Below are 23,971 nucleotides of genomic sequence, written 5' to 3'. Positions count from 1 at the left end.
TTTGACGAAGGAAATAAAATGAAAAGAAAAGGGTACGGGGGATTTTAGGATAACTTCGACTTCGTCGATGCTAATTATGTTTGCTAAAGAGTTGTAGGGTTGGGATGGGCTGTGAAATATCGAAAGTATGCTGCTGGGGCGCCCGAGATGATCAAGTTCCAGAGGCACAAATTGTTCGTAAGTGATCTACATTTGTCTCTGCTTTTTAATGTTCTTGCTATTCTTAGGAGTGATTGTAATTTCTGAGTTTGTATTTCCTGCTCAGAAAATGAAGATAGAATTGAGGGCAGTGACTTGCCGCAGTTTCGAGAGTACACAATTGATCAGCTCAGGAAGGCTACATCCGGGTTTGCAGTAGAAAATATAGTTTCTGAGCATGGAGAAAAGGCACCAAATGTGGTCTATAAAGGGAAACTTGAAAATCAAATGCGAATAGCTGTCAAACGGTTCAACAAATTAGCCTGGCCAGATGCACAGCAATTTATGGTAATCTGTCCTTTTATGTGCTTACACTATGTGATTTTTAATAAGTTATTGTTATAAGTGATACCCTTTTGCATTTTCTCTTTCTGGTTTCAGCAGAATGGTGGTAATTTTTAGTTTGCTTTCTACACAGGCTTTGTTGCCTTTGCTTAGGAATGTTTCTTTATCTTGGATAAATAAATATAAGACATGAATCAGTGCCTCAATTGTCATCCATGAAACTTTTTTTTGCATGCATGTGATTTTTCATTTGTCATAGACACTTTATATGTGACCTGTGTGACAGACAAGATCTATAAAAATAACAAAATTAACCTGTCCAGAGATTTTGCGTTCGAAACTTATATTTTGCACATGGTGAATGATGTGTTTTTCCCCCTTCTGAAATGCGCTTTCAATTATTTGTTTGCTAAAGAACCTTCTTTATATCCTTCAGGGGGAGGCCAGAGCTGTAGGTCAGCTAAGGAACCATAGATTGGTAAATCTCCTTGGATGTTGCTGTGACGGTGATGAAAGGTTACTTGTCGCAGAATTTATGCCCAATGAGACTTTGGCAAAGCACTTGTTTCATTGTACGTAACTGTCTAGCAACCAACTCACTTTTGCCTGCATTAGCTTTAGCATGCCCTAGGTTATATTCTAAATGCAATTCTCATCCAAGTAGTGACCCAAAAGCAACTAACTTTCTTTTGACAATTGTTTGTGCATTTATGTAGGGGAAACTCAGCCGATGAAATGGGCAATGCGACTGAGAGTTGCCTTTCACCTTGCCCAAGCTTTGGAGTACTGTACCAGCAGGGGACGTGCACTATATCATGACCTAAATGCTTACAGAGTTCTTTTTGATGATGTAAGTTTATTTTCCTTTGTTTGTGTTGCAATCGGTATTGCTAAGGGGATGCTGGGGATGGTGCTTAAAAGATGCACGTATTAATGTAATCTTATTTAAAGCTTTATTTTTATACAATATACAGTATATATAAAGTATACAACTGGTACAACTGGAAGATGGAAGGAACTGACCAAAACCCTTTTCTCCGAGCCAGAATAGTATGAATTCTGTTGATGTTCCTTTTTTTTTCCCCTTTTTCAGGAATACAATCCTAAACTTTCATGCTTTGGTCTGATGAAAAACAGTCGAGATGGGAAAAGTTATAGTACGAATTTGGCATTTACACCGCCAGAGTATCTGAGGACAGGTACTTTCTTTGACAAAATATGCTACTTTTCAGGATGTTGATCATGTCTGTGACCTTGTTGGGTGGTACTAATTGTCATGACCCTATCGGTTTTATCATCTAGCTTAGTATGACCGATGTATATAATAGAGAGTATTCATTGTCAGTCATTGTATTCACTTTGTGTCTGCCTTCTGCTTCCTTGATTATACAGGTAGAGTTACTCCAGAGAGTGTAACTTATAGCTTTGGGACCCTTTTACTTGACCTTCTAAGTGGAAAACATATTCCTCCAAGCCATGTAAGTTTCTTATGTTGCAAAAGTCTGAAGCATTGAGTATAGATTATGATATTTTTTGTTCATCAATTTTTTTTTTTAATTTTGCAGGCTCTTGATCTGATTAGGGACCGGAATGTTACGACACTAACTGACTCTGGTTGCTGCTTTAATACCTCTACAGAAAGATTCCGAGGTAAGTTGACAATTGTCTTAGAAGCCTTTTTTTTTCCCCTTTCCAGCACTTAGAACTGAGATCCTATTCTAGTAAAGCTGAAATTGGCTCTGGAATTTTTTTTAATTTTTTAGGTTTCTTCTCTTGCGCTGATGGGCATACCGGATGGTGCTGCTGCCTTTCCCCTTACTCCACTTGGTGAAGCATGTCAACGAATGGATCTGACTGCCATACATGAGGTGTTGGAGAAACTTGGGTATAAAGATGACGAGGGTGCAGCAACTGAGGTATAGCTTTTGGTCTTTTGATATTCAATTCTCGTCATTTCTGGTCTTCAAAATGTATTGGTTTTCATTATGCTTTTCACGTATGTATTGTGCTTGATCTAACTTACGATGCTAGATTGATTGACTGAGTTGCCCACTTTCCGACTATCTCCATCACTAACTTAATTTTGTTTTTCTATCAACTAGCTTTCGTTTCAAATGTGGACCAACCAGATGCAGGAAACATTGAACTCAAAGAAGAAGGGTGATGCTGCTTTTCGGCAAAAGGATTTTAGAACCGCAATTGATAGCTATACACAGGTTAGTAAGTTGCTTGGTTCTGAAGTTTATTACACCGAAGAATATGTATTTTATATATTGATGTGTAGATATTTTAAATATTCTCTCCGTGTATACACATTGGAGCAATTAAGATTAGAAGCTGATGGTTTGGTTCTGTAATGCAGTTCATTGATGTTGGAACCATGGTTTCCCCAACGGTCTATGCACGACGTAGTCTGTGTTATCTCATTAGCAGCATGCCGGAGGAAGCGCTTAAAGATGCATCACAGGCACAATCAATATCTCCTGTTTGGCACATAGCATCCTATCTACAAGCTGCTTGTCTCTTTGCGCTGGGCAGGGAGGCGGAGGCTCGAGTAGCCCTTAAAGAGGCCTCTTCAATTGAAACGAAAAAGAACACAAACTAGTTTACAATGTTCCCTTAAAAACCGTTGTTTTCCCTGTGACTGATGATAGGTTCCTTACATATAGTACACATGCTGGTTTCTCAATGTTTGGGCAACATGACATGACTGGTTCGTCATTCTTTTGCACAGACAGACTTAAGGGTCACCACAGAATTATAGGGTCTATTTGCATTTTAGGGTTATTTTGGTGTTTATAAAGAGTCATGGTTAGAAGTAACTCTGTGAGTTATGTCGGCATTTGTTGGGTAACTGGCAAATGCTATTTGATATGCTTTTTGTAATTTAATGTACAGAACAATTGGTCATGGCTATCGTGTCAACATGAAATAGGCTCTCTTTTTGTATCTAATATATGCATATAGATATTCTTTGAATCTTTATTCTGTTACATTTAATCAGAAATCAGTACTGTCTTTGTTTCTACTTTATAAACTCTATGATAGCACCTTTCTTATCTTAGAGAATCTCATACTTTGCTTCTTCCTTATTTTATTGAACGTGCATTATTCAATGTGAATAAAGGATCGTCATGATAGGGATACAATATCTATTAGGCTGATTTTGAAGGAACACTTGTCCTGAAGGCATTAGTTCTTTTCTATTTATGGTAGCACCTGTTAACTCGAGAATGAAAATAGGGGCCACTAAAAAGTAAAATGTAGAAGGAAAGTGAGGATTCCTGAAAGTTCAACAAGAGAGAGTGGAATACTAATTGCGAAAATAAAAATAAAAACATAAATTTAAAAGGGCCCTACCGGATTTGAACCGATGACCTCTTGATCTGCAGTCAAATGCTCTACCACTGAGCTAAGGACCCATATTATTTTTTAAAATTACTTTTATTTTGAATATATGTTTTAATACGCTATAATGTGAGTACTGTTAAATTTGATCAATTATATGTCTAATAATTTTAAATGCTACTTTATCATAAATTATTTTGAGTTACTAATTAAACAAATCATAGTAATAATCCTTTTTTATTTATTTAAAAGGAAGAGAAAGAATAATATTTTTTCGACTAACTAGAGTTTATAACTACATTATTAAAATAATATTTATAAAATAACAATAAAGATCAAAATTTAGATTTAAATTTACACTTATATCTATTATTGGATATTAACGTCAAGCAACAAAAAAAAAAGACGAAAAAAAAAATTAAAGTGGAAAAAATAGATGCAAGATGGAGAGGGAAAAAAGGCAAGTGTTCATTACCAATTTATAAAGCAAACAAAACCCACAGCAAATTCAAGAAGAAGAAAAAGAAATCTGCATAAATACCAAACTGAAAAAGCCGCATCGAGTTGAACTTGTGGGAAGGAAATTCACATAAACTAGGAAACCACTCACATTTATATGTAACAAATACATGGTCCAAATCATATGTACCTTTCAACTTTATGAATGCCAACCCCAGCAGCGATATAATAAATACACATAACACCACCACCACTTCCTCCTAATTTTCACCATGCCATAACCATAAGCATAACCATATAGAGAGTATACTATAAATTACCATGACAAATTAATGAGCCTTCATGACCTCATTCTTCTCATGCAGCTAGTCCTTCATCTTCATCAAACTCCTCTTCATCATCATCTATAGCAGCTGCATCTTGATACTGCTGATACTCAGCAACCAAATCATTCATATTGCTCTCAGCCTCGGTGAACTCCATCTCATCCATGCCCTCACCAGTGTACCAATGCAAGAAAGCCTTCCTCTTGAACATAACCGTAAACTGCTCCGACACGCGCCTAAACATCTCTTGAATGGAAGTGGAATTCCCCATGAAAGTTGAGGACATTGACAAACCAGTAGGAGGGATGTCACACACGCTGGACTTGACATTGTTTGGTATCCACTCGACAAAGTAGGAGGAGTTCTTGTTCTGCACATTGATCATTTGTTCATCCACTTCTTTAGTGCTCATCTTGCCGCGGAACATGGCGGACGCCGTTAGGTACCTTCCGTGTCTGGGATCTGCGGCACACATCATGTTTCTTGCGTCCCACATTTGCTGAGTCAGCTCCGGTATGGTGAGTGCTCTGTACTGCTGCGACCCTCGCGACGTCAAAGGCGCGAAACCAACCATGAAGAAGTGGAGCCGCGGGAACGGGATGAGGTTCACCGCCAGTTTTCGCAGATCGGAGTTGAGTTGACCTGGGAACCGGAGGCAGCATGTCACTCCACTCATCGTTGTTGAGATCAAATGGTTCAGATCGCCAACTGCACCGATTCATATCACGCGTGTTTAATTAATTAATAAATAAATAAATAAGTGAATCAATATGAATACGCTTACAGCTTGGGTTAGTGAGCTTGAGGGTGCGGAAGCAGATATCATAGAGTGCCTCATTATCAAGGACCATGCACTCGTCGGCATTCTCAACCAATTGATGAACGGAGAGTGTGGCGTTATAGGGTTCGACCACCGTGTCTGAAACCTTTGGAGATGGGAACACAGAGAATGTCAACATCATCCGATCAGGGTACTCTTCTCTGATCTTCGATATCAGCAACGTCCCCATTCCTGATCCCGTTCCTCCTCCCAGCGAATGACACACTTGGAACCCTGTCATCATCATCAAAGTCAAACAATTTCAGTTTAATTATTGAAGCAATATATATCAACAACAGATAAACACATACCTTGCAAGCAATCGCAATTCTCAGCTTCTTTGCGAACAACATCAAGAACAGAATCAATAAGCTCTGCTCCCTCTGTGTAATGGCCTTTAGCCCAGTTGTTACCAGCACCGTTCTGACCAAACACGAAGTTATCAGGCCTAAAGATCTTTCCAAAAGGACCAGAACGCAAGCTGTCCATGGTTCCTGGCTCAAGGTCCATGAGCACCGCTCGAGGGACATAGCGTCCCCCACTCGCTTCATTGTAGTACACGTTCACCCTTTCAAGTTGAAGATGAGACTTTCCAACATAATTTCCAGTGGCATCTATCCCATGTTCGTCACACATAACCTCCCAAAACTTTCCTCCAATTTGGTTCCCACATTGACCAGCTTGAATGTGCAAGATTTCTCTCATTTTTCAACAAGTGAGGGAACAGATTTCTCAATGAGAAAATACTCAAGGATTGCTGAAACACTTGAGTAAGATCAAGTATATGATGCAATGAAGAGGAGGAGAGAAATGGATGGCCTTTTGTAGAAGAAATAAATGCAGAGGGGATATTATATGATAAGACTTGTAAAATTGGTATTTCACTCTCTTTTTCTCCATATATAAAATCATAATTATTAGGTAAAAAACCATATCAACTAGAAACTGTGCAAAATTATTTTTTTGTTATTTACAGATTTTTATGACAATATCTAACTATAAAAGTTACTTTCATTACAAGTGTTATTATACTAAAGATTATGCTAGGTAATCAATGACTTTTTTGAACAATATAAACAATGGACTTTAAAATTTGTCCAATTCAAGTCACTATACCCCCAAATTACTGACATAAATCTTAATATTAGAATAATCATCCGCACATCTAGTGAATTGAACATCTGATATATCTATTGTTCACATTATTTAATATTTTCATTCTCTACCTATACTTTTTCTAAACGAAATATTAAACCTATCTTAAGAGTGAGTATTTTTACCAATGTGTCATCCTTTTAAAAAAATTTATCAAAATTCTACTATTACTTTCGTTTATTAGTGTGGCATTTTCCCAGAAGTTTTAAAAACGATGGCACGGTAATAAAAATGCCCATGTTGATTAAACAAAAATAAATATAAAAGAATTTAATTTTAATACACTATGAGTGTGAGTGTGAGTGTGAGTGTAAAATAATTTTACATGTATATTCAAGTTACGTAATGTCACATTAAAAAGATAATTGATTTTCACATTGACCGCATAAAGGATCATTTAAAAGAATGGATGTGATTGTACGACTGTCAGTGCATCAAAATTAAGCTCAAATATAAAATGGGTCATATTATATTAAATTAATGTTAGTGTTCAATTAATAGGTTCATGTGGGTTTGTTGGGGGAGGGGGCCATGTCAAACTCAGCCAAAGAGGGGGGACTAATGAGTAATGAGCTGGATATGGAAGGTGACAAGAAGAGATGTATGATTGTTCTTTTTGGCCATATGATAGAAAGCTATCTGAATATCAGTCCTTCCTACCACTACCACTTGATATCCCATCTGTCAATATGGTTCCCATTTCCCAACTTGTCCACTTCTAGTTTTTCATTTGGTCACCACTCACCACGCAGTCATTAACACAACGAATTTTCACCTTATTTTTCTGTTTGAACCATGAATCATGGGACATACTGTAATAGTTTGGGATAAAGAGTTGATGCCAATGAATAAATCAAATTTTGGCACTATTCTTAATGGTTTGGAGGTTAATATCACATGTTTACACGCTTTTGGTTTGTGTTTTTGACATGCATTACAACCCTATCCTTAACAAACTCAAATACTAACATTCAGTAGTTATTATGTACTTTCTCATGTAAGGCCAAAGACCCTAGGGAATTTGAATCAATTATTAAGGGTATCATAGTTCCGCTGCAACCTGTATCCTTCTCAAGACAACTATTATCACAATACTAACTAAAGCGGTAGTTGGGTTGGCTATTGGTGAGGGAATCCTCCTCGGGCTCCTTCAAAGAAATTAATTAACTAGTAACATCTCATTGTTCCCATGAAAAACTTTAATTTTCTATGGTTGGTGTTTATACAGAAGAAAAGAGCTGTATACACAAATGAACAAGTCTTAAATAGTAGCAAATAGATTTGGTCGCATGTGGTTTCTACATAAAAGTATCAATATATGTCTAGATATGTAATAGAACGAGACAAAATATAAAAGTGTAGAAAAATCATGAAAGCAGTTGCAAATGTATTATATCATATCATATCACATAATTTCATTTCAGTTAGCTACCATACGATGAGTGATGGTGGTGGATAGATATTTGTTAGCTATAGAAGAGGAACATAGGTTTAAGGAGGTAATTAACTCATGTTACATGATAGTTTTCAAGTCAGTGGATCTGTGGATGGAGTAAATAAGGTCCAACATCAATTCTAATTTAGTAAGAACAAGCTTGAGATAGAATGTTCTATCCATGGCAACTACCCACCTCTCTCAAGCCTATCCAACCAGTTGCATTAAAGATGTTCACGTTCGCATTCAAAATCCACATGAAATGGTTCGCGATCTGTCTCTATAACATTTCAATAAGTGAAAAATTGCTTCAACAAAGAATATACCACTGAGTTGTAATATCAACTAACTCACAAATCAAATGAAGTTAATGTCTCGGTTGGTTAAGATGTCACCTCTCTCTCCAAAATATTAACGTTACTTTCTGTTTCTAATATAACACGGATAACATGGGAAAATTTTTTATTTTTACTCTAATAATCCTCATCTTATGAAGCAATTTATATCACTTCGAGCCTAGAACTAGAGGGAAAAACCTCGATCCGGCAACATTGACATATGGTATCAACCGCAAACCATTAATCTATTGCCTCTTCTGTTAAATTGATTACCTAGATGAGATTCTCAAATTTGTGACATGAATTAAAGACCAGCTTGGTCACATCACGTTTCCACAGAAGAGTACATGAGAAGCCTTGAGGCAAAAAAATTATATCAGAAATTATTTCCTATATCTAAAAGCAGAGCACAAGAAAGATTACGAGGAATACAACCAAAGGTTTTACACACAAGTAACCTCCACTTAAAAAGTGAAAGAGAAGCAAGTATTTATGTGAATACAGCTCAATAAAGCAATTCCTCAAATACATGATCTACAGATTGCCCCCACTTTCCATGATACAATTCCAGAAGCTTCTCAGCTGGAGTGATACCTACCATCACAAAAAATCATTAGAAATTTATCAATGAATTATTACAAAAGCCATGCATAATTTTCAGATAGTACTGTATTTGTTACTAGATTAACTTATTGTCATTTGCTTTGTGATAGAACCCATAAATCAAGTACCTGTTCTAACCACCTCAGCTACCTCATTCAAAAATCCTGTTTCTTTAAAGCCTCTTCTTTCCAAGCCATCCTGCAAGACAGCATGCTCTAAGCAACTTTGATTTGATGATAATATCAATAGAAATTTAGAAATAAAAGATAATAGCAGCCAACTTACCCTTGCTAACTGTAGAACTTCTTCAGCAACATGCTTCAGAAGACCGTCTCTAAATGGTGTTTTTAGGCCAGTTATGGGAACCTGCAAAATAGAGCCTCTAATAGTCAGTAAACTAACATATTACTACTGGGTCTATGGCACGTATAAGTATAATCCTTGGGAGGAAAACAGGAGCACATCTCAGTATCTCAGAGACTGAAATCCTATAATGATTATACTGTATATTTGCTTGTGTAATGTGTCTGCCTGCATTATAAGGGTGCGGAACTTCCAATTCTATTCCTAGGAGGATGAAGATTTACCCACTGCCTTTTCACTATAGTAAAAGGACTAGAGCCGAGGGTAGAATGGGAAAGGGTAGCTGTAAGAAGATTCTCGTAACTAACTCTCCACCCGGCAGAGTGTGAGGGACATGACCCTAGGGGTGCAGAGGAGTGATTTCACATGATTGGAGAGAGAAGAGGAGAGGGTATATAAGTAGCAAAGAGGGAGAGAGTGGGGTAGAAAATTGGTGAGAATCTATATTTGGATTTAGCAGAGAGACTGACTCTACCATAACAACCATTGTCATTTTCTATTTCTACCTATTTGTGTTTCTGTTACAATAATAAAGTACAGGGGAGATCATTCTGATCTACTTATTGTTATTCATTGCTGCTGTAAGTTCCAGTTAAGTGCAGGTACCAGTGTAACAGAAACAGATATTTCTTTTTCCAGATCCCAAATAATGTCTCGAGAATCAACTAGCAGAGCATGAGGACATAGGTTTGCACCTAACTTATAACAGATGCAGAAATGATGAACTATTAGTTGAGGAATTCAAAGCCACTTTGAAAGTGTGGTTTGAATTCAATCCTCTCTCTCCATGAGGGAGCTAGTTGCTAATTAAATGGAAAGAAACGTCATTTTTGACACTGTATCTAACAACTTAAGTTTTGGGTTTGAATAGTACATAGGATAATTACCTTGTTCCTTAGCATTTGCCTTTCTTCCGGAGTCCAATCTGCTGTCATATCTAAAATGTTTTGTAGAGAAACATCATCGTACAATAGCCCTACCTGGCACCATCAGGAAAATTACAATGAGCTTATGATACAGAAAAGCAATTTATAACTTATAAGTGAAGAAATGCATTCTGCAGGCAAACAGAAAAGGCTTGAATATCTAAATAAACACGTTAAAAAGCTTTATGGCAATATATTAAAAACATGATTCCTGCTTGTCTAAGCTAATGCTTAAAATATTTTTGTATAGATAATTGGAGTAGTATGTTTAATGCCACTCACCCAAAGTGCTGGTAAGGCACATAACCTTCTCCATGGCCCTCCATCAGCACCTCTCATCTCCAAATACCTCTTCAGCCTGACCTGAAAGGAATAATGGTAAAAACAGTAGCATAACTAGAAAATGCTTTAAAACCACTGCAAAAGCAACAGATACCAACTAAATAGAGAAATCAAAAAGAAGTTAAGAACAAACCTCAGGAAATATAGTCGTCAAGTGATTCTCCCAATCATTGAGGGTTGGTAATTCACCGGGAAGACAAGGAAGTTTTCCAGCCAAAAAGTCCTGCAATAATACAATAATTAATTCTCTACACACGTTCCAAAATAAATGATGGCAGGGCATAAATTACAAGAACAATAAATTACAAGAAAAATAAAGATAGATGGGAACCCTAAAAGTCATTCCAGTGCAGTCGACATATTTCTTTTTCCGATAGACAAAATACATTGGAACATCAAGAGCATAATCGACGTACTGCTCAAACCTGAAACCATAGAGTAGGAGAGAAACAAGTGGCGGGAGAAATAAATAAATCAGTGAATGAAATAACAGTACTTTAATATTAATGCCTCCTTTTGAATTAAAAGAAACCATAAAGGGAGAGTCAGAATACTCGGGTATAACAGATTATCACTTAAACCTTCATAATTCAAAAACACTCTTACCCGAATGAGTCATCAAAAACAAAGGGGAGCATGCCTGTGCGATCCTTATCAGTATCAGTCCAAATTTGGCTGTTGAAAGCACATGAAAACCAAATAGGTTACCTTAACATTGCAAAGTGCAAAAAGAGATAACTTCACAAAAAGTTTCAACTTTCGAGTACCTTCTCATACTGACAAAACCATTCGGCTTTCCTTCTGTGAAGGGTGAATTTGCAAAAAGAGCTGTTGCTATCTGTTGTAACAAGAAAAGATATTATATTCCATAGCATTGAATATTTTCCCAAAGGGGAAAAGACTATATGTCAATATCTCTTAATTCTTACGGGCTGCAAAGCTAGGCCAGCGCGAAATTTCCTGATCATATCAGCTTCAGAACTGAAGTCCAGATTGACCTATAAAAGCAAAAGTTCAAAATTATTACTACCAATACAAGAGCTTTATTTGTCATGAATTGAACTGATTAATTTTCTTTCAGAAGATATTCATTTCACCATGTTCAAATCAGCATTGCTCAAGGATAAATCAGCTCAATGATCGTCACACATCTCACCTGTACAGTACATGTTCTGAACATCATGTCAAGACCAAGGGAACCAACTTTAGGCATGTAATTCCTCATGATATCATATCTTCCCTAAGCCATCAAGATCCAGTCAAAAAGCAAGTAATTAAAGCACTAAACATAAGAAAGAAGCATGGTCACTGTTCAATTACTATATCAAATAGGCCCAACTATTTTGCCTCCCTTAATATGAGTTGCTAAGCTATGAAGAAAAGGCGGGTTATCAGTGGTGATTAAGGAATCAATTAGTAATCTCTTGTATAAAGATATTTCAGGAATAAAAGCTTATATGCCCTGAAACTTGAACCCCACAAACACACACACACACAAAAAAAGAAAAAGAAAAAAACCATGTGCAAATTAAGTTATGAAGCCATGTGGGCAAATTCCCCTGAACAAAAATAGCAGTTTACATGTTCGAGTCTACATGAATTAAAGTTGTTTCAGTAATTTCATTGCTCAATAAGTTAATGAATATATGCAGCTGCAAAATACGACAGCTATTATATACTAATTACTAAAATGAATAAACCCTAACAAACTCAGTGACAAGTTGACTATTACAGACCCCAGGCCATTCCATTACATAAATTAGCTGGGTCGTTCATGTGCTCAAAAAATGTCATCACCGGAAGGTTTTCATTCTAGAGAAAGCTGAGAAAGTTTTGCATCTTCAGCCAGTTCATGCACTTAAAAAGATGGGGAGAAAGAGAAACTACCTTTGGCATTATAGGTATGTCTTTGATTCCCCACTTTGGCTGGAAGCCAATACCCAAAAATCCAATGCCCATTTCCTCCGCAACAGCTTTAACCTAGACATACAAGTTTTCAGAAATAATTAACAGAACTGAAAGAAATATCGAGGTCACTTACCTGATTACAAGAAAATCAAACATAATGAACTAAACAAAACATGTGGCTGCCAATTATGTTACAATAAAAACAATGCATAGTTAAGATGACAACAGCCAAAAAAATATCAGGCCAATTTCTCCAATGAAATAACAGCGGATTACTTTAGATGTATCCCATAACAAGAATGCACAATTAACCTGATAGAGGTGTGAATTAACTTCAGCACAAGTCTGATGCAAGGTTTCAAGAGGGGCTCCACTAAGCTCAAACTGACCACCTGGCTCCAATGATATGCTCTGCTTCCCCTGATTCACAAACAGCAAACCGGAGCATAGCATCAAGTCTCCAACAGTAAAGAAAAACATTGGGTTGGATGCTTGAATGGATAGCCATCTTAAACAAACAAATGACATTTTAAATCTCCCAAAGAGAAAGAGAAAAAAAAAGAAAAAAAAAGATAGAAGTTTAACATTCTCATTCACTCAAATAATAGCTTACCTGTTTGAGTCCAATAATTTTATCACCTTCCATTATTTTTTCCCACTCAAATCTCTCAGCAATGCCATTCAACAACTCTGCTATTTGCTCGTACTTCATTGGACGCAAGCTTCCAAACTCAAAGCCGAACTTCTCATGTTCAGTACCTATCCTGCAAGACTACACGAATAAATGATCTCCGATAAAAACACAAACCACTTATCCCATAAGGCCGTAACATACAGTTCACGTTTGGTAACTTCAAGAACTAAAGAAACTTAATAAGGTGCCATAAAAATTGCAAAATGACCAGTTGGGACTCAGCCTCCTAATCCCTACAAGCGAAGAGGCTATTTTCATGATTTGAACATGCGACATTCCGGCCACAATGCGGCAACCTTACCAGAGCACTAACCCTCTACAACCACAGTCCACAGAGAAAAAAAAGAACAACCTAATATGGCTACTCAAAAAACAAAACAAGATTTTAAATTTAAAAAAAAAGGCCCGAACAAGTACAAATATACACTAACACGGGAAAAAATTAAGTAATGATTGTTCACAACATCTTCGAGAAATGAAAATGAATTCAAATTCAATTCAACATGAATACAAATAAAAATTGGCACCTCCATTTATCCTTGGTCTTGCAACCAGAGGCAAGATAATCCACAAGATCCTTCTTCGTGAGTGGCTCCGCAGCAACCACAGCATCTTCGGTGGGAGGGCTAGCTGCAACAATCATACTACGACCACGCCAACCCTTCTTAGCAGAATCCCAGGAAGAAGGAGAGACAGCAAAGCAAGGTCTCCTCCTAACATTGGACCCATCGAAGCTGTGCCGAAATATGGTGTCATGGCGAATACAGTGTGACGGTGTAGCAGCTCGCGAAACGAAAACCATTGTGCTACCTCTGTTGAAGCAGAAAAAAGATGAAGAGTGAGAGGATAGGAATCAGAATTGGAAATTAACGGATTACGAAATGGATGGAATACATATAAATCAGAGGTGAGAAGGAGGGAATTACTTTATGTTATTGTTTGAAGGGAATTAGGGTTCTGTGGATTGGCGTTTGTGTTGTGTGGTAAAGTGGAAACAGAGTAGAAGCAAATGGAAGAAGAAGAAGAAGAAGAAGAAGAAGAAGAAGAAGAATAAAGGAATAAGCAAAAAAGGGTCTTTGTGTGTTGCAGCTCGTGAGTTCTGAACCGAAAAGCTTGTGTTCTGTTACTTGCTACAAGCTGCACTGATAAAATAGCAATTAAATATATAAGGTAGTATTATTGTGCACGAAAATATAAATATGGACGGGTGTGTTGGTTTGGTTTGGATTTAAGATAAAATTAGAATCGATTTGATTAAAATATAATCGGTTTAGTTTGGTTTAGATTTGTATTTTTTTTATATGTATCCGAATCAAACTAAATCGATTAAGAATGAATTGGTTTGGTTCGGATAATTGGGTATCCAATAATTTTGAAATTCATGAAAAAAAAAATTATTTTAAAAATTGAACAAGTACAATAAATGTGTAACATCAATAAAAATAATATAAACAAGTTAAACACCAAATACATTAAAAACTAAACTCATTAAAATCCAAACATATTAATAGTGAATAATCTTTATCTAATGTAAATACAAAAGTGCAATAGAAATATTAGAAGCTAAATACAAAAGTCTAGTGAATAATCTTTTAAAGAAGTTAAAATCAAAACACATTAAAATCCAAACATTAGAAGTTAAATACAAAAGGGCAATAGAAATATTTGTCTAATTTTCAAAGTGTTAGGGTTACGAGTTGTAAAACTCACTAAAAGTCATATTTTTTATTTTTTTATTTAATTAATATATGTTCGGGTTTACAGGTTAGTTCGGATTATGTACCCCTAGAACTGATACTCGAACCGATTAATAATAAAAGTCATCGATTTAGTTCGAGTTGGACTCTATTACTTATTGATTCCAAAACCAATTTAATTAGTTTAGTTCGAATTCCAACAAATAATTAGGTACCCGTACTCACCTCTACTGTTTGAACATAATAACAATAATAACAACAATGATTCAAAATGAGAAAACTAACACCCTCCAACAAATCCGAAAAAACAACACCAATCCTTGAAGCTTCCCTCGTAATATAAGAATAACTCAATGAAATACAATCATGTTATGAACCAAATAGACACAAAGGTGTGTGAAAATTAGTAAAGCTAATTTTAGAAAATAAATAAATAAATAAATAATAACTAAATAAAATGAAAGGTAATAAACAATCCTAGTTTATAACCTTAGGATTTTAATGGTTGAAAAAGAAAAGAATTATATACCTCTAATTGATGGATGGTTCATATTGAAGAGACTCACCTATAAATTGAGTTTTTCTTTAATTCATTTCAATCAAGTCATCCAGATAGAATAACATAAGATTTCTTTGAGTAGTTTTCTCCTATATTTGATAGAGAGAAGTATGTTCTCCTTTTGTCAAGAGAGAGTGTTATTGTAGTCTCCTTGTGATAGAGAGAAGTTGTAATTCTCAAAGAAAATTATTCAATTATTTCCATATTTTATACAAATTTCTAATTTTTCATCTCTATATTTTGCTGTGTCATTTGTCTGGTACCTAACAGTGGTATCAGAGCCAAAGGTTGCTGATTAATATATTTTTTTTTCTCCGCTTCGAGTTACCGTCTAAAAAAAAAATGGCAGCAAAGTATGAAATTCCAAAATTCAGTGGGAGTAATTTTTCCATATGGAAATTGAAGATAAAAGCCATTATGAGAAAAGACAATTGCGTGACAGCAATTGAAGGTAGACCCACTGGAATTACAGATGAAAAATGGAAGGAGATGGACAACAATGCTGTTGCAAACTTACACTTGGCACTAGCTGACTCAGTTTTATCAAGTGTAGCAGAGAAAAAGACAGCAAAGAAAATTTGGGATGCTCTCACCAAATTATAATTATATTTAAATATAAAATATAAAAATATTTTTTAAGTATTTAAATAAAAATTTCTTTTAAAAAACTATAAATAATAAATTTTTAAAAAAATGTTTTTTATTTTTTTAATATTCTTATTTTTACTATTAAAATTTTGTCGCACACTAAAAAAAATTAATCTTTTTCTATCAACTTAATAGTATATAAACAAATACTATAGAAACCTACTTTAATCACGAAACATAATAAATTAAAAATAATGTTAAGTGAATAAATTATTTTATAATTAAGTTCAATTAAATATTTTTATGTTTCTTTTTTTATTCAACTAAAATTTTTTGTTATTAATATTTAAATTATGAACTAATTTAATTATCAAAATAACTTAATCACATAATATTACCAACAACCTCATCCTTGTCATTTTCTTGAGGCAAATTATATAAGCATAATAGTCAGTGGCGGAACTTGAAACAAAATTTTGGGGGAGTCAGATAGAAAATAATTGTCAAAATATTTTTTATATGGATTCCATTTAAGATAAGCTCGTCTAATCTCATCTCTCTGGTTTGGGTGATATTGCCAAATTTAAAGCCTTTTTTCAAGATCTCGTTCCAAAAAGTTAAGGTTAAAGTCATGAGATGTAACTTTTTGAATTTTTGAAGGTTATATTTCACTTTTTTCGTGATTCATTAAAGTAGAACTATCTACAGGTATTGATATTGTAAAATTTATATGTTCTCCTTCTTAAATATTAGCCTTCCTCTTGAAAAATGTATCAATTCTTTGATTTTTCATTATTATTTTATATAAAAATTTAAATATATATCCTGTAAAATATGTAAAGAAGAAGTTAGAAGGATTATTTTTTATCATATAAAAAATTAAATAAAATAAATAGTAAAATATAAAATAATATTAAATTAAATAAATAAAAAATATCTAACTTTTTATATTTGAACTTAAAGATAGAGAGAGTGTTGTTTATTGAACTTATTAGATACTTTAAGTCATAGTAAAATATTTAAGTCAATTGAACTATTTTTTATCTTTTAAAAAAATACTACTAAGTTTTTTATAAAAAGTTTGGGAGGACCATAGCCTCCTTCTCTGAACTAAGCTCCGCCACTGATAGCCTCCTTGTCTGAACTAAGCTCCGCCACTGATAATAGTATCAAATTAATAATTTATTAACAGTTCGTATCAAATTAGACAACGTTCTCTTCATAGCAGCCTACTCGTAAAAGCAAAAATATTGTCGAAAAGCAGTAGGAACATTTCAACTTAGATTGCAATGCTTTTGGCCGCTGAGTGCTAAGATTAGTAGAATATAGACAGAGAGACAGTGCCGGGTTATGAAAAGGTTTTTAGTGCGCGTACGTGTCTTGGTGAATAGCCATTCTTTTTTGTTGTTGACAGTGAAGTTAAAGGAAAGCGTAGGATTCGCAAATACTTTAGGAAACATTTCAAGTGCACCGAGAGTACCAGTGCTCCAATTGTTTTGCTCCAATTGTTTTAACTGTTGATCTAAATTATAAAAAATATATATAATATATATTAATTGAAATCAACGGTTAAAATAACTCCAGTGTACTTAAAATGTTTCCAATACTTTATTTGGAATTAATTGAATTTTTTTTCTTTGGTCGCAAGAATAATAGAATATATTTTATCTGAATTCTGAACACTCTCAACTTGGGCCCTCGCGGTCATCAAAATCTCTAACTCTGATTGTATATTATTCAGGTCTGGCTGTTCTCTTTGGGCTTCGGCCATTCTATTGTGGAAAAAAAAAAAAGGCTGTGTGTCGTTACTTTGTGCTTCAGATTCTGTAATGCTAATTCCGCTCATTACTAGAGACAAACTTATATTTTACAATACCACTCAAATTGTGTTAAATGCAGCATAGCACCTGTACATGATACCTGAAAGCCATGCTCCTTCGGAACATTTTAATAGTATTTGCACTATAAAGCTATTCAATGGTAACCTGAAAACATCCAGGTGAAAGTGAAATGATAGAACATCCTAACTAGCGTGCAAAAGAATCTTCCATTGTGGAAGTTTCAACATATGCCATTGTAAGTAGAATTTTGAATTATGAACATTGTAATCAGCATTATATTCTGAGTTTTACTAACTTTTAACACGGCAAACAAACATGGCCAGTTAGCTAGGTGTTGTACAAGGCGTCGTCTGATACTCGCTGTTAGATATAACATATTACATCTTATATAACCGTTTCATTGTACAGCAACAAAATATTAAGAGTGGGGAAATACATCCACAAAAGACCTTTATATAACAAACGCAGACAGCAGTATTTTACCCTTTCTAATAATTTGGTCTTTTACCTTATAGAAGAAACACCACCAAATCAAATCTGAAATTCCCATGCATGTATGTAGTAAAGAAAATACAGCAGTAATAACATGATGATGGTTCAATGCATACCACCTATCATTTTTTTTTTTAGTTTTTCATTTATTCTGTTTTTCCAATATACACAAGTAACTAATCTCTAACTAATATCATCAAGAATAGATGAAGTTCAATCAACTGTACATTTATAGAATTGACCAATTACCAGAAATTTTCATCAACGGATGATATGTCTGAATCTTCTTCCAGCTCCATCTCCATCACAGGTTCGAATTCAGGTGATTCAATGTCAGCAAGATTCTTCAGATCAACAATCGAAAGCTCGTTTAGGCGCTTGACAACCAAGTCTGCAGCCCCCAATTCATAGACAGGATGCTTGCTAGCCACTGCAACACACTTCATCCGAGCATCATGTGCTGCCTCCACTGTTTGATTTGAGTTTCCAAACACAATGCACCTCTCAGGTATGAAATTTAGGAGCTGCGCTGCGTAAACAAACATCTCTGGATCAGGCTTTCCCCTGTGAACATCCTCTGAGGCTACAATCACACTGAAATTGTCTTCAATACCAATTTGCCCCACAGCAGACTCGAGAGTTTTTCTAGGACGCGTTGAAACCAGTGCCATTGGTATCTTATGATGCATCAGAACGCTCACAAACTCCTTGGACTCAGGCATTAGACTATATATCCCTCCTTGCAAGGCTTGGTAGATTTCTTCCTTTCTGTTAGCCATTCTTCTCATCTGCGCAGGGTCCCTAGACCAGCAAAGAACCTCAGAAATCGCCTGTTCATTCTTCATGCCTTCAATTCTCTTTAGGATGAATGCAGGAGGCGGGGATTTGCCTTCTTCTTGAGAGAGGACCAGCCAAGCTTGCTTCTCAAGATCAGGGTTGTCTTCAATGAGAACCCCCTCCCACTCAAATATGACACCCAACCAGCCACACCCCATCCTCTCTTGTCGAAGCAACGGATTCCGAAGCGAAGGGTTATCTGCTCTATTTGCAGGAGGCCACAAACCAGGCCTTGGATCAAATCCACTATCAAACTTATAATTATCCTTCTTGGGTAATTTGTCTTCTCTATATGAATATGCTTCTCTTGTGAGCTCCACAGCAAGCGCCCTAATTGATGATGACCAGAATCCATGTCCCTTGGATTTTGGCACAGGCAGAGAAACAGCAATCCTTCCACCAAGAAATTCAGTAGTTGGGAACCTACAAGTACTCAAAGATTTGCGTTTACCAGAAACATCTCTTATCAAATTTCCTCCACAGACAGGAAGGTGGCCAAGGAGTGAAGTGGTAGCAATTGATTCAACCATTTTAGCACTTTCCTCTATTCCCTAACCAATTGGAATTGGGTTCAATGCTGACACAGACCCTCTATGGGTCACAGTGATCTTGCACCAAAAAGGAGCCAACTTGGACCGATTCAACTCCAAAGAAACCTACCAAACCAATTATTCAACGCTGAATTTCGACTTCGATTTCCAGAACAAGGAGCAACGAGAAACCCAAACTATAATAACGAAAAATACTCCATCTTGGGAACAAGAAAGTCAAGGAAGAGCAGATTTTCACAGCGAAATCGCAACTTTATCTTTGTACAAATCCCTTAACAAAAGAAAACCAAGCATTTTCATTACTCAAATCACCCAATTAACCAAAGGAAAACGGACGTAACAGTAGAAAGTTGAACCAAGAAATAGAACAAAAAAAAAACGAAGAAAAAAATGCAAAGAAATGTACAATTATAGATGGAATAGAAGCTTCGGAACCACGAATCAACCAAAGATTGAAAAAGGTGTTGCAAATAGAGAGAAAACTAACCTGAGAACGAAAGGAAGTGGAAAAGGATCAGAAGAAACTTGAGGGCCACGAAGAGATGAATTTTGATATTAGTTTGGAGAAGCTTTTTTTCTACGTTTCCTTTTTCTTTATTTTCTCTGGGGTTTGTGTTTGTTTATGATTGTTTTTTGAGACAAAAGTGTGGCTTATATATTTTACCGAAATAAAAATGAGAAAAACAGAAGGGAAGAGAAAATGTATAAGGAAATAGAGAAAGGACACGCAAGGTATCAGAAATTGCATACCGAACCGTCCACGATGGCTATATCCAGCGGTCGTTACTTACACGTGTCGGTCATACAGTGGGATCATCTTTCCCCATTTTGTGTCACTCCTCCCGGTGGCTCTTATCACGGTATATTTGTATATTTATTTATATTTCAATCGGTCTTAGCTTCTCAAGTTACATTTGAAATTTGATATTCTATATTTTTAGTACTCGACTCTTTGTATATATTCTGTCTTATCTTTATCTTTTTTTTGGTTTTACGTTTTTAAGTATAATGTACTTTTTTTTGCGGTTTTTGTTTAAATTTTTTTTAAGGCTCCTAATTACAAATTTTTTCAACTACATTTATGTATATATTATATTTAAGAAAGTATTGGAAATTAATACTAATTGTGTACTATGTGTACAATGGATTTAAAAAAAAAATATAATTAAAAATTAGATTATTAATTAATTATTTAATTTCAAATTTTAAAATTTGAAAAATTAGGATTAGTATTTAAACTTATTCACAATACATACAGTTATTTCTAATCTTACCGTAACCTTCAATACACATTCAAAACTCACCGTCATCTTTTCCGGTCCTCACTTCGCATCACTGAATTCTTCATCGGCCATACCGACGCCGCCGCCTCCTCCCACCGACACCGTCTTCACCTTCGCCGGTCAGTCCGATGCGCCTCGCACTCCAACGCTCAGCCTAACGTTACTCCACTTTTTCGCGTGCCTCTCTTTTGAACCGGCTTCGCTTTCTCCCATTCCTTCAAGCCTCTTCTCACCAATGATACTACCATGCTCTTCTTCTTTTCATCCAAGTATAATTAGATTCTTTTATATTTGAGCCCTATGCTTCGCAACAGCGCCACTTTCGTCATGCCTAGTCCTTCAAAATTATGTTTCACCATAATAGTTGTTTCTTCTGATTATTCATCTTCTTTTTCTTCTATTTTAATGGTCAATTTAGGATGGTCATTTTAGTATGTATGCGGATGGTTATTTTAATTCTTATATAGATGATTATTTTGATTGGATTGGGTTTAGTTATATATAATTAAAATATGTTAGATGTTCAATTCATTAGGTATGCGGATGATTATTTTTATCCTTAAGTGGATGGTTATTTTTACTAAGGGTGAGTGGCGTGTGGCAAGCCAAGTAATGACGGTGAAATGCGATGATTATTGATGAAGGTAGGGTGGAGGTTGAAAAAGAAAAGAGTATTGGAGTGAAATGCTTTAGTAAATTAGGATTTCAGATAATTATTTTTTTGAAATAATTAACTGGATTTTTTAAAAATTTAAAATTTGAAATTGGAGAATTCGAAATTTAAAAATTAATGTGAAATAATTGAATGAAAGTTTTTAAAGTTATTATTTACTTTTATTGGACTAAATAACTAACCCATTGTACATATTGTCAAGATTTTTCATTGGCTCCATAGCGGGATTCATTATATTTTTTTCAGAGATCGTAATACCACACTACCTCTCAGGATAGATCTAGAAAAAATTAATAATGGGGGCAAAAATATATAAAATAAAATTGATGTATAGATATTTTATTATATCTTTTTTTTTCACAGTATATTCTAACATAACAGATTAAGGATAAATCTGTTGTGGATTTGAACTTCATTTAAGAGTCTGTTATCATCCAATAAATTATTATATATACAAAATAAAATTTAAATTCTTGACACTTGCTTAAATGAGCTACTAATATTCTAAGACATATTTCAAATAACTCCTAATTAGATAGTATCATGAAACTAATTATCATTCTTTTTTAGTTAACTTATTTATTTATTTTAGGAATAAATATAATATAACAAAAAAATTAAATATTAACATTTATATATAATTATATTTTTTTATCAAAATCTTTGTGGGGTAATACCCCCTTGCTTTTACCTAGATCCGTGCCTACCACCTCTATTTTACGACTTAAGTGTAAAGCTCTGTATAGTAGCTAGGGTGTTACATTTGCTTATCTTATACACAATAAATATATTAAAAACTAAATTTTATATTTTTCCTAAAAAAATTAATTAATAATATTAAAACACATATTAATATAATTTACATTAAAAATATTCATGTCACTATATGTATTTTATAAATAAATTTTATATTTTTAGTTAGAATTAATTTTTATATAATATAAAATTTACATTAAAAATAAAAATAATTTTTTGTATTCATTAGGTAAATAATTATCAATTGAATAAATGTAATTAAAGGTGTATTGTGAACATATTGATGGGCGAAAAATTGAATTCACACAACTAACCGACAAGTGTACCGAGTCGCATCAAGTAGTAAAATTCATTAGAGTGAGGTCGATCCCACAGGGATTGATGGATCAAGCAATTTTAGTTGGGTGATGAATTTAGTTAAGCTGACAGTGGTGATTTGGGTGAGAATTGATGAAAAGAATGTAAATTGCAAGAGAATTAAAATACAGAATATAAATTAACAGAAACTTAAATTGCATAAACTTAAAAACCAAGAAATTAAAAGAGCTAAATCTTAAATTATAAGATATGTAAATAACTGAATCTTAAAATACAAGAAAGTAAAATTGCAGAATCTAAATTTCAAGAAAACTTAAATTGCATGAATTATAAAGGGAATTCGGTGCAGGGAATCAAAACGGCAATAGCAATTGAAATTGAAGTGGAAACTAGAGATATCTAAATTGAAGAAATTCAAAGAAAATGATTCATCAGGGATTGGAGATATCATAATCCATCATGAATCAATTGGGTTTCAACTCCTTTCTCAATCATATGTATAGATCTATGGCGGATTGAAATTGATTGGATCCCAATTCCTTGACAATCCAATCTCTCTAATCAAAATCAATCTTGCCAATTCCTTGATCTAATTGTTATGAGAAAAGTTAGAGCACATTCTCTTATCCATAAATGATGAGCGGATAATTTATACGCTTTTTGGCATTGTTTTTAGTATGTTTTTAGTATATTTGGTTTAGTTTTTATTATATTTTTATTAGTTTTTAGTTAAAATTTACTTTTCTGGACTTTACTATGAGTTTGTGTGTTTTTCTGTGATTTCAGGTATTTTCTGGCTGAAATTGAGGGACCTGAGCAAAAATCTGATTCAGAGACTAAAAAGGACTGCAGATGCTGTTGGATTCTGACCTCCCTGCACTCGAAGTGAATTTTCTGGAGCTACAGAAGTATGATAGTCCATACTTTACCCAAGATTTGATGGCCCAAATTGGCGTTCAAAGTCACCCTCAGAATTCCCAGCGTTAAACGCCGGAACTGGCACAAGGATGGGAGTTAAACGCCCAAACTAGCACCAAAGCTGGCGTTTAACTCCAAGAAGAGTCTCTACACGAAAATGCTTCAATGCTCAGCCCAAGCACACACCAAGTGGGCCCGAAAGAGGATTTTTATGTCATTTACTCATCTTTGTAAACCCTAGGCTACTAGTTCTCTATA

General features: G+C 34.8%; 3 protein-coding genes, 1 non-coding gene and 1 pseudogene across 5 annotated transcripts; 1 reads left to right on the top strand and 4 right to left on the bottom strand.

The window, feature by feature from the left end:
• The first annotated feature begins 16 nt into the window (after window positions 1-16).
• LOC107479949 (serine/threonine-protein kinase BSK7-like) lies at window positions 17-3,511 on the top strand (annotated as a pseudogene).
• Window positions 3,512-3,833: 322 nt separating this feature from the next.
• On the bottom strand, window positions 3,834-3,905 carry TRNAC-GCA (transfer RNA cysteine (anticodon GCA)). The gene has a single exon. It is a non-coding gene; the product is annotated as a tRNA-Cys (tRNA).
• Window positions 3,906-4,277: 372 nt separating this feature from the next.
• On the bottom strand, window positions 4,278-6,275 carry LOC107479948 (tubulin beta-1 chain). Its single transcript, XM_016100066.3, has 3 exons — window positions 5,748-6,275; window positions 5,401-5,670; window positions 4,278-5,324 (listed from the first exon to the last, which is right to left on the bottom strand). The coding sequence occupies exons 1-3, from the start codon at window positions 6,139-6,141 to the stop codon at window positions 4,648-4,650; spliced, it is 1,341 nt and encodes a 446-aa protein (XP_015955552.1). The 5' UTR covers window positions 6,142-6,275; the 3' UTR covers window positions 4,278-4,647.
• Window positions 6,276-8,585: 2,310 nt separating this feature from the next.
• LOC107479947 (glutamate--cysteine ligase, chloroplastic) lies at window positions 8,586-14,335 on the bottom strand. Its single transcript, XM_016100065.3, has 16 exons — window positions 14,127-14,335; window positions 13,728-14,012; window positions 13,120-13,270; window positions 12,819-12,926; window positions 12,486-12,578; window positions 11,755-11,838; window positions 11,528-11,596; window positions 11,366-11,436; window positions 11,205-11,273; window positions 10,930-11,023; window positions 10,732-10,821; window positions 10,539-10,619; window positions 10,218-10,310; window positions 9,253-9,333; window positions 9,096-9,165; window positions 8,586-8,958 (listed from the first exon to the last, which is right to left on the bottom strand). The coding sequence occupies exons 2-16, from the start codon at window positions 14,000-14,002 to the stop codon at window positions 8,870-8,872; spliced, it is 1,518 nt and encodes a 505-aa protein (XP_015955551.1). The 5' UTR covers window positions 14,003-14,012; window positions 14,127-14,335; the 3' UTR covers window positions 8,586-8,869.
• A 4,143-nt stretch (window positions 14,336-18,478) lies between these two features.
• Window positions 18,479-20,409, bottom strand: LOC107479946 (5-amino-6-(5-phospho-D-ribitylamino)uracil phosphatase, chloroplastic). Of its 2 annotated transcripts, none has more exons than XM_016100063.3 (2): window positions 20,253-20,409; window positions 18,479-20,036 (listed from the first exon to the last, which is right to left on the bottom strand). In XM_016100063.3, exon 2 carries the CDS (start codon window positions 19,742-19,744, stop codon window positions 18,623-18,625), a length of 1,122 nt encoding a protein of 373 aa, XP_015955549.1. In that variant the 5' UTR covers window positions 19,745-20,036; window positions 20,253-20,409; the 3' UTR covers window positions 18,479-18,622. The 2 variants fall into 2 exon arrangements, with proteins under 2 accessions (XP_015955549.1, XP_020994331.1); XM_021138672.2 differs by having other exon boundaries at window positions 18,479-19,870; window positions 20,253-20,407.
• Window positions 20,410-23,971: the final 3,562 nt, after the last annotated feature.

Source organism: Arachis duranensis, chromosome 3, assembly GCF_000817695.3.
Source record: "Arachis duranensis cultivar V14167 chromosome 3, aradu.V14167.gnm2.J7QH, whole genome shotgun sequence".
Lineage (NCBI taxonomy): Eukaryota > Viridiplantae > Streptophyta > Magnoliopsida > Fabales > Fabaceae > Arachis > Arachis duranensis.
Note: the sequence above shows the minus strand (reverse complement) of the source record. Positions and strands in the feature narration are given on the sequence as shown.